The sequence below is a fragment of the Oryzias melastigma genome, linkage group LG13 (genome assembly GCF_002922805.2).
Source record: "Oryzias melastigma strain HK-1 linkage group LG13, ASM292280v2, whole genome shotgun sequence".
Lineage (NCBI taxonomy): Eukaryota > Metazoa > Chordata > Actinopteri > Beloniformes > Adrianichthyidae > Oryzias > Oryzias melastigma.
This window is the reverse complement of record NC_050524.1, coordinates 46,944-60,933: the sequence shown is the minus strand read 5'-3', so window position 1 is coordinate 60,933 and position 13,990 is coordinate 46,944. Positions and strand designations below refer to the sequence as shown.

At 43.9% G+C, this 13,990-nt stretch overlaps 1 protein-coding gene across 3 annotated transcripts in view; it reads right to left on the bottom strand.

The window, feature by feature from the left end:
• nyap2a (neuronal tyrosine-phosphorylated phosphoinositide-3-kinase adaptor 2a) overlaps positions 1-13,990 on the bottom strand; it is a 36,776-nt gene that overhangs the window by 14,664 nt on the left and 8,122 nt on the right. For 2 of the 3 annotated variants that reach the window (XM_024277279.2, XM_024277280.2), the window contains exons 4-6: positions 12,685-13,623; positions 11,645-11,755; positions 7,038-7,150 (exon numbers count right to left, since the gene is read on the bottom strand). In XM_024277279.2, the coding sequence (XP_024133047.1) occupies positions 7,038-7,150; positions 11,645-11,755; positions 12,685-13,623 (1,163 nt within the window). Of the gene's footprint in view, positions 1-1,221; positions 6,959-7,037; positions 7,151-11,644; positions 11,756-12,684; positions 13,624-13,990 lie in introns of those variants that run through there. The other variant, XM_024277281.2, reaches the window with a different exon arrangement.

Sequence of the window (13,990 nt, the reverse complement as noted above, 5' to 3'; positions counted from 1 at the left end):
AACATGCAAACTCCACACAGAAAGGTCCCAGCCGGGAGTCGAACCGGGGCCTTCTCGCTGTGAGGCCAGAGCGCTAACCACTGCGCCATAGTGCAGCCCCAGTAAAAATAATATTTTTATTAATTAAAATGGCTACTCCTCTTTGTTTGGAATTGTAACTAGCAGCATAGACTGATGGAAACTGAGAGCAGCACATGAGATGTTCAGTTGATTTGGATAAGTGGGTCTCCTGCAGTAAAACTATATCTGCTTTTAAATCATTCAGGTGGTTTAAAACTTTCAGCCTCTTGGGTCCAGAGTTCATTCCACGAACATTCCAGCTAATAATGTTCAGATTAGACATGACTACACTGACTGGGGGGGTGTGAAGCTGCATAGTGCGTGCACCTGCTGTGCCCGTGAGCGCGCGTGCCCGCTGACCGGTGCGCAGTGAAGCGCTGTGTGTTGGAGCGCGTGGGTGCTTTCTGGCTGCGTGAGCTGCATGTGGGGCGTGTCCTGTATAAATCTATGTGATGCATATGGAGTATGTCAGCGAGTGTGTGCGGGATCGCGTGTATGCCCACGTGCGCTGATTCTGATGTTTCTGATGAACTTCTGCCGCTCTGCAGAAACTATGTCCTCAAAAACAAGACAGGTTTTTAGATTTATAATTATAATAAAAAGACCATGGGGAACACTTTGGGAAGAGATCAGAGGATGATCAGCGTGAGACTTGAATTACTAATTGAGAAGATAACCTGTACGATAGATAGATTAGTTCATCACTGTTTTCTCATATTCTTTAGCTGTTTTTTTTAACTTAACTATTAATCCAAATATTTGAATACTTGGTTACAAAAAAAGCATAATAATAAAAACAAGTCCAACCCTGAAAGTTACTCTGTTCCATTCTGTAAAAGACATTGATATATTTTACATTTAAACGAAAATATGGTTTCATAATGTAAATTATGAAACTATCCTGGGACAGAAAAAGAGAGAGGAAATGTTTTAGATTGAATGCAAAGCAAACAGGGGTGGGGGTGGGGGCGGGGGGGGATGTTTAGCAGTTTTGTCCAGAGATTTTCATCCTTGCGAGGTTTCCCTTTGAAACTTTGATAGAAACTTGTTTAGGAGCCAATTTCAGTCAAATCAAATGACAAAGTGTTCTCAGTCCTTCACAGAGAGTGGTAAACAAACACACAAGTACGACACACACACATGCATACACACCAACATGCACAAACACACAATTGAACACAAACAAACATCCAGACAAACACCTTGGTAACAGGATGAGGTTTATTTTATCTTCTGTCTGTCGTTTTGTTGTTGTTTACATTTCTGTGGTATTTGTTAGTAGAAACTTTGCAGATGATTACTTACTATACATACAATCCAAAGTCTATGTGGTTCAAAACATTATTCTTCTGACACACATTTTAAAGAAATCTATCAACTCTGCAGGAAATGTTTGAAGAGAAAAGCTAATTTTGACACTGAAAACAGCTGGATAAACAGTAACAGAACCAGAACCAAGAGAAGTGACAGACAGGTTAGAAAAAGATCATCTTTTAATGTGGATTAGGGTGAGCAACTTCAAGCCAGTGTTAGTTAAGGTGCATATTCCCAATGATGAGTGAGATGTGAACTGAACAGTATTTGGTTAGTGAGTCTTAAAGATAATGCTGTTCTCTCTGAAATTAGGAGATTCTTCTATGTTGTTTGAGAATGTGAAAAAAATGTACATTAAACATCATACAGTGTTCTAGCAGTTTATCACAGATCAGCTTTCGCAGTCTTGCTGTTTTACAAATTTTCAGCTTTGCATTGTTTGTTAAATAGCACAGTGTTGTGCATCCTGATTGGCTATTGATCTAGTCAATCAATCTCCTCCATGTTATGTTTCCTGAAGAGATGCAGTGCATTCAGTTCGTCACATTTAGATAAATCTTCGATTGTGATCAGATCTGCATCTCCATTTTATGATCCTAAACTTATTTTTCTGTGAAGGTTTAAACTTTGAGGATTTAAACAAAAAAGAAAAGTCTGAATATGTTTGTCTGAATCATGAAGGAAGAGTGTATTCAGGAGTTATACAGCCTTTAAACATTTAGAATTCTACTTCACAGATTTTAAACTTCATGGGTTTTATTTAGAACGTAACCTCTGTAATAAACAAGGAAACACTGTATAGTAATTATTTCCCAACATCTACTAATGTTAGTTTTCATTGAAATGAAAGGCTGGGTATATTCTGTGTGAGTGGTTAAATGCTGGTGGGTGTGGCTTTACTGTGACTCAGGTTTTTTCAGAGATGCCATTGCTCTGTTGGGGTCTCAAACTAGAGGTTTGATGTCGGCTATGAATCAGGTAAGTCACTGTTAGCAATTTGGACCCCCCGTCTTAATGCTCTTAATCAGTCCTAGAGTTTGAATCTGTTCACTGCTGACTGGACAGAACCACCAGGAGAGTGTAATTCTACTGTGTACTCAATAGTTTTTGAACTTTTTTCTCCTTCTTTTTTTTAAATGTACTTGTATTTGATGTTTAACAAACACTCTTGAGTAAAATCGTTTTCAAACATCCCTTTTGTTTACCGGTCGTGGGGGCAGCAGCCGAAACAAAAATGCTCCCCGCTAACGTCCTCCAGCTCCTCTGAACCCGAGGTGCTTCCAGGACTGACGTAGTCTGTCCAGCATGTATCAGGGCTGGAACACCCCCCCTAGACCAGATGCCTGGGCCGCCTTAACGTGGATGAGCATTGGCTCTACTCCGAGCTATTTCAATCTCTCAGGGAGCATCCAGCCACTCTTTGGAGGAAGCTAATTTCAGACCCTTCTATTTGGGAACCTGGTACTTTGGGTCATGACCCAGAGCTCATGACCATAAGTGAGGATTGGAACAAAGGTCGACCTGTAAACTGAGAGCTTCACTTTCTGATTCAGTCCTCACATCAACATTCAATGAGCCCTCCACCCTGAGAAGAGAAAATACATTTCTATGGTCCAGAACCATGGGCTCAGACTCAGCAATGCTAACCCAGCTGCAAACCTCCCCAATACATGCTGGAGGTCCTGGCTCCATGAAGCCCACAGAACAACATCATCTGCAAAGAGCAGAGATGAAATCCTGTGGTCCCCAAACCAGATCCCCTCCAGGCCCTGGCTAAGTCTACAAATTCTGTCCATAAAGACTATGATGGGCACGGCGCCCCTACTCACGTGACACTGCCACTGTCTAAGCGAGGTGGCGGCGGTGTTGTGGTGTTGCTGCTGTTACTACTCCTTTAAAACATTAGGAGTGAAAAAGCAGAACAACCCTGAGATATAACTTTAAGGAAAAAAAACGGAAGAGGAAGGGAAAAATGGGCTCAAAGCAGAGGTTTGCTATTGATTTACATTCAATCACTTGAACCCCCCCCCCGGATTTCTTTAGAAAAATAATCTTGTTTTTGGAAAAAACAGACTAATTCTACTGGAATTCTTGTTTTCAAGTTTTAAACCTTTAATTCTGATGATGTCTCTGTCTTAACCAGAACTCTTAACACGCCAACAAGAATCAGCTGATCCGCAGGGAAGAAGCTTTGTATTGTGCGGTAGTGTTTACACCGGCAAAAACCTTGCCATCACCGTTATTTCTTTAGAAAGTTAGCTAATGGGGAGATGATTAAAGAAAATGGCTGACGTATTCCCCCAAACAAGACAGATTATTCTGCTTCTGCTGAAGCTCTGCTACCAAAAACCGTTGATGTTAAGAACCAGTGAGTGTGTATGCCTAGAAAAACTCAAGATGCATCAGAACAGTCCTGAACAAAGAATATGGGGTCATGGAGATAACTGGAAACATTTTGGAGAATGCCCTCATTATAAATACTTATCATAAGGGGTTATTGCTTACATCTTGAGAATTAAAATAAAAAAAAAATACTTGACCAAATCCCTAAAACACACGCACTGGATGAGCAAACTCCTACAAACCTTCCAGGACCATTTAGAAGGTGTACAGTGTATTTCAAAGTCTTCAAGAGTCAAAAAGATCAGATTATCTTTTTTTCAGTGAAACTCGTAGATGATTTTGTGTCTCTTTGGATCACTGACATCAGTCTCAGACACCTGTGATCATCAGTTTTCCAGGTGAGTTCAGCTAAAGGGGAACCAATAGAGAAGGACGTTCCACATTATTAAGCAGACCAACATTTTCAGTAATATAGACAGAAAAGGGATCTCTGCTGCTGAAAAGCCTGAAATAGTTGAATGTCTTAGATAAACTTTTAATATTTGCATCCAAAATTTTCATACTTGGTCCAAGGATCCTTCTAGCCTTGTCTCTTGCCGAGGACAGACACACTTTTTCTCTCTCCTTCCCTCCTGTGTTGGCTTCTGTTTGTTTCCCTGTGAGCTGCTGTTTTTGCTCTCGACTACCCTTCTGCTTTTTGAATCTCTGAAAATGGATCTGATCCACTGGTCTTTTAATGTGATTGACAAGATTTATTCCACGCTAAGGAATGGAAAGCAGACCCCTCCTGCCCAGACGGATCCCATGCAGCTGGATACACCAACGATCCATGGGGAAGGTGGAGGCTGATGTGTCTGGCCCAGCTGTCTGAGGAAGATGTTGAAGATGAATATCTACTCGTGTTCCTGATTTTTGGATTCCTCGCAATTGGGATCATAAGATATCTCAACTTTCAGGCGGTCTCAGAGGTGAAGCTCATGAGACGCAAGGCGATTCTCGTGAGAAATGAGCTGAAGACGGTGGGAGGCGAGCTGTCTGATCTCTTTGGGAAGATACTTCGGGAAGTAGAGACTCAGAGAGATGGTCTGCCACTCTTGCCCAACTGAGTAGAGTTCTCCCGACCCTTGAACTTGTGCAGAAGATGGATGTCAACTTGGATGTCAACTTTCTGCCCAAACCGAAGGGAGACTGGCGTAAATTGCCCACATTCCGGCCCATTTAGAAATTTGCCTCTCATCCAAACTGCAGGTCTGGAGAATAGTCTGATATCCTGCTGAGACATTCCAGCAGAAACTCTCCAGAAAGTTCAAAGAATGAAGAATTGTGAAGCTGCTATTCAGATTGAACTTGACCTCTGAAGATGTTTTTGATGGAATAGTTTTAGATTTCAGTCAATATGACCTCCTAATGCAGCAGATTCAACACATTTTCAGTTCTTTAGAATCTATCGGAGGTTGTGAAACTCTGCTGTAATAATGTTGAACATTTGAAGGTTTTTATTTTTGAACAAAATCCTGTTATCTTCAGGAGGTTTGTTCAATAACATGACATATATACTCTAATGGCTAGTGACTTAAAAATCATGATGGCTGTCATTTGCATTGGGTATTTAGAAAATTCATAGAAAAATACAATTTGCAGAATCAGTTGGAACCTGCTGTAGAGCTGGTCCACTGTTTCACGACCAGGACAGAAACCTGTCTCTGAATCTGAGGCCCAACTATTAACCAAACTCTCCATTCCAGTACTCTGCGGTACGGTAGTGCAATGGTTAGTGTTCTCGCCTTACATCAAGAAAGATGTGGTTTGAATCATGTCTGAGACCTTTTTGTGTGGAGTTTGCATGTTCTCTCTGTGCATGCGTTTGATAAACTGGCGACCTGTCTAGGGTGTACTTTGCCTTCGCCCCAACAGTAGCTTGGATAGGCTCCAGCAACCCCTTGACCCCAAAAGGGATAAAGCGGATTAAGTAAATGGATGGATGGAAAAGACTTTAGGGACGCTAAAGAGCGTAATTCCTCAGAACACATCCTTCAGTCTCTTTTCTTAAAAAGAGGAACCCCCATCTCAGTCTTCTAATCCATCGATATCTTCCCCAAACTACCAAGCAGTTCTGCAAAGAAGGGTCAACACAAATAGTTTCATATAAGACTTGAGGTACTTGGGGTGAACATCATCCATCTCCAGTACTTTTCCACAGAGATTCTCTTTGATTTTCTTTAGGACTTTAAAGACTAAGAACAATGTCGAGTCTTTCATCTTCAATACCTCTGAAAACTAAGAAGACAGTTTTAGCCTCCACAATTGCCAGGGTCAGAGTTCATTTGGACTGGCAGTACCTTTCCGCTCTAGATCCACAGGCCCACCAACTGAGCCAGTTAGACTACTTCAGCTTGACAGCATCCCTTATTTGAATAACAGAAATGTAACAGGCACCATGACCTACAGCTCAGAACAGCTGCAAGACAGTAGAGGTGGAGAACATGGTCCACTTCAACCCTCCCTCTGTAACTATTCAAACTTCTCCTGGATGTTGGGAGTTAAGATGGCTCAGCCTAACGTTCCCAGCAAACCTCACAGTATGTTTGAGTCAGCCAAGGCTCTCGGCCTCCTTCGTCCCCAACAGATCCATGTCTCCATCAGGTACTGATCAGTTGATAACTCTGTGCCTCCCTTTACTTGAATGTTCAAGACTTTTTAGTGAAATTCTGTAAATATTTATTTTTTATTTTGGCTAGTCAAATTTGGAGAAGGACTTCAAGTTTCAGGGCTCTGACACTTTCTCTTGAGTGCCATGTTCATTAGAAATTGGTATGGCCTTCCCCTTTCATCTTGAGTCCTTCACTAGCTAAAAATATCGCCACATGGCAGCGTACCGACAGAGAAGCACATAAGCTGGGCTGTAAGGAGGTTGGAGTTTATTACTGGGAGCCACTTGCTGGTGCAGGAGGTCCAAATGAAGATCAGGTTTGATTTACTTTCTGTTTTTTTGTTTTAACAGATTTTTGCTTGGATGCCAAAGATGAATGCCACTATTAGTTTAGACATAGTATGATGTTGGTGAAGTGTTAGTATTGTTAGTGTTAACATGTGACTTTCCTGGTAAACATTCAGATTGTTATTGAAACAAAGTTCTGACTAAATGTCAGACAGAAGACGCAAAGTTAAAACTTCTCCTTTCAAATGAGATTTCAGTTGATGCTCTGGAGCTTCTGTCTGTGCTGCTCTGCAAAGTTCAGTCCTGTGTGAATATTTAAACAGTTTCTATCAAAAACACAGAAACTCTCTCAGAGAACTTACTGAGTCATGACTAGTTTTACCTGGCTGAGGGCAGGATGCTGAGACTCCTCCAGATGGCGTGGTGGTGTTCCAAACGGCGATGGAACCACTGATGTGGATGCTGATCGGCCGAGTTTACAGACCGCCTGAGATTCTGCAGAGAAATCCTCGCCGTTAACATCAAAGATGTCACTTAGCTATAGCAAACTAGTTTAGAGGCAATACAGCCATCCCCCACAGCACTGAAAACCTATGGCCACTCCTTTATTAAAAAAAAAATGTTCTCAATCTGCATGGTTCCTTATTGTTCCTAGAATTTCCTAAACCAACAGAACAGCGACAGCGCCTTCCTGTTCTGTAGATTCAGCTTCCTGTTTGAGTTCCAGAGCCAGACACCATCTCTGTCTTCAAGACTCGACATAAACCTCAAACATTGATTATTTTCACAGGTATACTGTATTTGTTAGGAAAAAAACAACATAAAAATATCAATAATAATGAACAACTTAAAAGGAAACTAATATACAACAAAAGTAATGTTAGAAACACTAGATAGTCTAATAAAAATGAAAAACATTGGAAAGAACGTTTGTATTAATACTAAACTCAATCCAGCAGAGGCAGTTCAGCTGAAGGAGTCGAGAGCACTGGGATGAACTCTACCCTCAGTAGTATTTAAACGTATCTTGATGACAACATATTGGAAGCAGTTTTATGAAACAAATTATGTTTAACATTCTTCATGGAACTTTTTCTTTGCTTTTGTAAAGGAAAAACCTTTGAAACATTTGGCAGTCTCCAGTATCACGAATCACCTTTGGTGGTTTCCCTACATCGTTGTTCTCCTTCGATCTCTATACATCACAATTCACTTTTGATGGTCTTGCTATATCCTGGTTCATCCTGGTTCTCACCCCGCAAATCTCACAAAGATTTATGGAATTATTGCAAGAATTCCATAAATCTTATATTTTTGTTTTCATTCGATGATCCAGGATATATTTTTCTATGAAGGTTTGAACTTTGAGAGTTTAAAGAAGAAATAAATGTATGTCAGAAGAATGGGTGGAAAGTGTGTAAGAGGAAACTTAGAAGATCAGTAATTCTACTTTGGGCATTTTACCGATCGCAGGATGTTTATGGAATAGACATGGGAACGTTGTACATCCAAAATTCTTCGATGTCAATAAGAAATTTTGTCTTTTTTATTAAGATAATTTGTATTATTAAATGATCAGGACTGAATTAGATTGTAGTAATCAAAGTTTATTGCACTCTGAGTAGATATTAAGACGTGTCCCGCGCCTGTACCCCTGGAAGTTGTCTGCTTTCCCGTGGAAATTACTCTCACGTCTGAAGCCGTGCCTGATTCCTGTGGTCGGAGGAAACCTGGAGGCCGACTCCCCTGTCATATCGTCACGTTTTCGAGTTTGCTGGAGGAAAAGCGGCTCATAGAATCTGGTGGAAGTTCCGAAGGTGACACGCTCCGCTGCTGAGTCATCACCGGAGACTGCGAACCCGCTGTCGACACCGAGGAGGTTTGGATTAATCAATGCTCGATCTGTCATGAACAAACTTTTATCTTGAAAGACTTTTTTGATACACAGAAGCTGGACTTTCTGGGTATAGTAGAAACCTGGATCCCTCCTGTTCAGACAGGTGTTCTGCTGGAACTCTTACCAGAAAACTGTTTGTGCTTTGATGTGCCGCGATCTGTGGGCAGAGGAGAAGGTCTGGTGTGTGTTTTTGAGTCACATTTTAATTTTAGACACCTTAAACCACCTATACTTTTTAACTCTTTTGATTTTTGTCTTTTTGATTCAGGCTCTTTCTTAGGAATTTTAATATATCGTCCTCCTAAGTGTAATGTAAAGTCTTTAATAGATTTTTTTGAACTGCTGTACACTTTTATGCCTAATTATGAGCATGTATTAATTTTGGGTGATTTTAATATTCATGTGTGCTGTCCTGACAAACCACTCGTTAAAGACTTTTTAATGTGCTGGATTCTTTTAATCTTGTGCAGTAGGTTTCTGACCCAACACACGCTCATGGACATATGCTGGACTTGGCTCTGCCATTTCCTCTCACCTCTGTTGAGACTGTGGAGACTGCGTTCTCTGATCATTCAGCAGTATTGTTTGACTTTGTTCTCCCACTGATGATTGTCTCTAAAGCTGCTCCTGTCAGATGGCCGCGGGGCTTGGACGAAGGAAAAGTTGCTGAATTTCTGCTTTATTTTCACTGGAGTGGCCGACTTTATACTCATCCCAGATCACCACAGATTCTTTCCTCTCTCAGTTTAATCTGCTGTGCTCTAAAATCTTGGATGTGATTGGCCCCCTTACCATCAGAAAACCAAGGCCCACATCTGAATGCTGGATCTCTGAGGAAATCCATGCCCTGAGATGGGACTGCAGTAAAGCTGAGAGAAAATTTAAGAAGGACAGACTCCAAATTTCCCAAGATCTTCTTATTTTAGGGATAAACTATACATGCATAATGAAGCTCTCACAAAAGTTTGGAGAGAATTTTACTAGAATATTATCTCCTCTGCCTCGGTTGATAAACAAATCCTTTTTAATACTTTGGATTCTTAGTGTCTCCCATGGCAGACAGGTCCTGGGTGACGAGCCAGACAAAGGCCGGTTAAGAACCCCTTTATGAGTATTGAGACCAGAGATCCCGCTACGTCACCCAGATTGGCGTCACTGGGACCCCACCCTGGAGCCAGGCCTGGGGTTGGGGCTCCTCCCTCGGGCCCCGGTCGGGTCCAATCCGAAGGAGTGACGTGGGATCACTCCCCAGTGGGCCCACTCCCCAGTGGGCCCACCACCTGCAGGAGAGCTCAGAAGGGGTCAGTGCATTGGGGTTTGGGCGGCGGTCGAAGACGAGTGCCTCGGCGGCCCAAACCCCGGCCATGGAATTTGGCTCTTGGGACATGGAATGTCACCTCTCTGGGAGGTAAGGAGCCTGAGCCGGTGCGAGAGGTTGACAGATTCCGACCAGATATAGTTGGGCTCACCTCCATGCACACCCTGGGCTCTGAAACTCAGTCCCACGAGAGAGGCTGGACTCTCTACCACTCTGGAGTTGCCCATGGTGAGAGGCGGCGAGCCGGGGTGGGCTTACTCGTGAGCCCCCAGCTCAGCCGCCAAGTGTTGGAGTTCACACCGGTGGACGAGAGGGTCGTGTCCCTACGCCTTCAGGTGGGGGACAGGTCTCTGACTGTAGTTTCGGCTTACGGGCCAAACAGCAGTTTGGAGTACCCGGCCTTCTTGGTGTCTCTTGGAGGGGTACTGGAAAGTGCCCCAACGGGGGACTCCGTCCTCCTCCTGGGGGACTTCAATGCCCATGTGGGTAATGACAGTGGCGCCTGGAGGGGCGGGATTGGTAGGAATGGCCTCCCTGACCTGAACCCGAGTGGTGTTTTGTTGTTGGACTTCTGTGCACGTCATAGTTTGTCCATAACAAACACCATGTTCGAAGACAAAGGTGTCCATCAATACACCTGGCATCAGGACACACTAGGTAGGAGATCGATGATTGACTTTGTAGTCGTTTCAGGCGATCTCCGGCCGTGTGTTTTGGACACTCGGGTAAAGAGAGGGGCAGAGCTGTCCACTGATCACTACCTGGTGGTGAGTTGGGTTCGCTGGCGGGGCAGGAGGCCGGAAAGACTCGGCAGACCTAAACGTACTGTGAGGGTCTGCTGGGAACGTCTGGCTGAGCCCTCCGTCAGGGACGTCTTTAACTCCCACAACCGGGAAAACTTCAAGCAGTTACCGAGGGAGGTTGGTGACATTGAGTCCGAGTGGACTATGTTCTCCACCTCTATTGTCTCTGCTGCTTCCCGGAGCTGCGGTTGCAGAGTCTCTGGTGCCTGTCGTGGTGGCAACCCGCTGGCACGGCTGGCTTGTGGGACTCCAGAGGCAGCTGATAGGTACTGGCAGTTTAAGCGAGCTGCGGCCCGATCTGTTTTGGAGGCAAAAACTCGGTCCTGGGAGGAGTTTGGTGAGGCAATGGAGAAGGACTATTGGTTGGCCTCAAAGAGATTCTGGTAAACCATCTGGCGCCTCAGGAGGGGAAAGCCGTTTTCTGCAGGCACCGTTTTCAATGCAGGTGGGGATCTGCTGACCTCAACTGGGGACATTGTCGGGCGGTGGAAGGAATACTTTGAATACCTCAACCCTGATAACACGCCTTCCGTTGAGGAAGCAGAGGCTGAGGGCACTGGGGTGGAACTGTCCATCACCCAAGATGAGGTCACTGAGGTAGTCAAAGAGCTCCTCGGTGACAAGGCTCTGGGGGTGGATGAGGTTCGCCCCGAGTACCTCAAGTCTCTGGATGCTATGGAAGTGTCTTGGCTGACACGTCTCTGTGTAATGCTTTGCAAAAAAATATGTAGATTTTTTTTTAAGTGAGCCAAATAAAACTGAACTTAATAATTGAACTTACAATCAGGTAAAAAGAAATTGCAGTTAAAGACAAACAGGGTGATTATTTTGTTCCCATCTGAGCTTGTGAGACCGGTTTCAATAGACAGTTGGACTCACTAAGACCTATTTCAATAGACGGTTGGACTGACTAATAACCATTTCAACAGACGGACTCACTAAGACACGTGTCAGCAGACTCTTGGACTCACCTCCTCCTGATTGGAACATGGTGGGGCTGACAGAGGATCGTCCAATTCTACTGGACATGGGATTTGAATGAACGTCTCTCTTGTCATGTCTAGGCAGAGTCCTGGAGTCTCCTACAGAGAAAAGACATGAAAGAAAATACAACCAGACCTTAAAGCAGATTTATTATTGTCTGTAAGTTTTTGAGGAAATCATGAATTTGAAACAATGAAGCAGAAATTTTACTTTTATTCAAAAGGTCTATTCTTTAAGGCATTTTTTAATTTGAATGTTTTTACCAGAAATCCCATTAAGATTAAATTACCTTTTTGAGAGAAACCCGACCCAGAGGCCAGGCCACACACAAGAACAAACATGAAATAAAACAAATTTAAAGTTGGCTCAAGAATAACATTCAGTCACACACTCAGAAGGCCTTTTTTTACAGCAGGGTGTTCAAATCCAGTCCTCGAGGGCTAACCTCTTGCTGATTTAAAGAAATCCTGCCTTATCTGCTGTTACCTGTTTCAGGTGTTGTCAGCCAATAAGGAACTTACGGCAGATTGGTTGGAAAACAAGTAGGACACCGGCCCTCAAGGCCTGGATTTGGACACCCTGCTTTAAAGCAGGTTAAGGAGATGTGTTCTTGCAGAGTACTGAGGGATATTCCACAACAGAGGAGCAGCAGAGACAGTTTTCCTGGGATTGAGAGGAAGTGGTGTGGAGCGGAAGAGGGCATCTTTCCCAGAATGGCCATGTAGATGAATCTTAGCCAGTGTATTTGTCATCTGAGGTAGAGGAGAGGCCATGAATGCAGAGGGTACAGTCCACAGTACTCTCATAGTACAGTTTCCAATAGGAAGAATGGCTGTGAAGCAAAGTGATAAACTGACTCCAGTGTGTGGATGTGTTTATGGGACTACAAAGTGCTTTGGGCCTCCTTTAAAGATGGCAACGTTCTTTAAAAGAATGCGTCATTTACCGTAATCTCTGAAAAAAATGCATGGATCTACATTCCTTCATATTCACAGGTGTGTGACAGCATGCTCAGGTACAGCCTTACCTTCCACCTCCCTTCCTTTCCTTCCACCAGAACTTCTCTTCATGGTATTCTGCTCCTCCATCGGGCTCGTTGGAGTCTGAGACCTTATCGATACGTTGTGCATAGAGCCGTATGTGGAGGACGAGTTGCTGAGTTTAGCTCCACCCTCACCAGCTTTATGCGAGGATGAGGAGGAGGAGGAGGAGGAGTGAGGGATGCTTCCTACTGCTACCAGCGTCTCATAGGCCGGTGGTCTTTTGAGACTTAGAGGAGTCAGGGAGCGACCCATGCTGACTGGAGAGGGACATGCTGATTGGCTTCGGGGGTATCCATGACCACTGTGGGTGGAGCCAGATGACTTATAAAAACTGGATGGGAGAGGCGGAGCTGAGGAGCGACCAGAGGATGTGATGGTGTGGGTGGAGGGAAGATCCCGGTCTTTGTGGTGGTGTGTAGAACTCTGTGGAGAGTCAGCACTGCTAGGCTTGCTAAAATTAACATCTTCTAACATAGGCAAACGGCTGACGTCCAGCGGGGTGAGGGGCGACTCGTCAGAATTGGGGGAGCACTGGGCTGGGGCAGGTGGGAACACCAGGAGTGGGGGGCGATGGCTCAGAAGGTTGGGGAAAGGTGGAGGAATGTCACAAAGGGAGTCACGGGATGACCAGGTTTTTGGATGCATGACGGTGGACTGGAAGTCCTCCGGGATGGGGTACTTCATCTCCTCATACACAGATTCACTCTGCTCAGCGTCCAGAACGTCGGAATTCTTCAGTTCCCGGAGAATGTTCCCCACCATCTCAATGTAAACTGGCTCCTCCTCATCAGTGTCTGCTGGAATCTGAGCCTTGCTGTGGTTTCCAATGTAGGACTCATCAAAGGAGCTGCTCAGCTGAGTATTGGGATTTCTTTTGGGTTTGGGTGGAGGCATCTTTTTAAAATCATCAATGTGGCAATGAGCTACAGAAAGACAAACCAACAGAATTAGTAATAAAATGTAATACGACAATTGTATTTTTCATAACATTTATAAGTCAGAGATACAGTTTTTAATCTTCTATCAGTAAATCCAAAGTACTCTAAAATATCTTCATTTTAATGGCCTAAACCCAAGTGACAACTCAAGCAGGCGGGGGTGGTGGTGGGGGAACCAGGAAGTAGCAAAATGGTGCAGTATCGTAACTGACCAGAGAGGCTGAAGCTTAGAATGAGCAATTCCCAATGACTCCCATGTTAAAATGGTCATATTCAGACCTTTAATGCCCGGTGCCTAAAAGGGTAAATGAAGAGAAAAACGTCTCCCAGGAAGGAGAGTTTCCTTCATAAC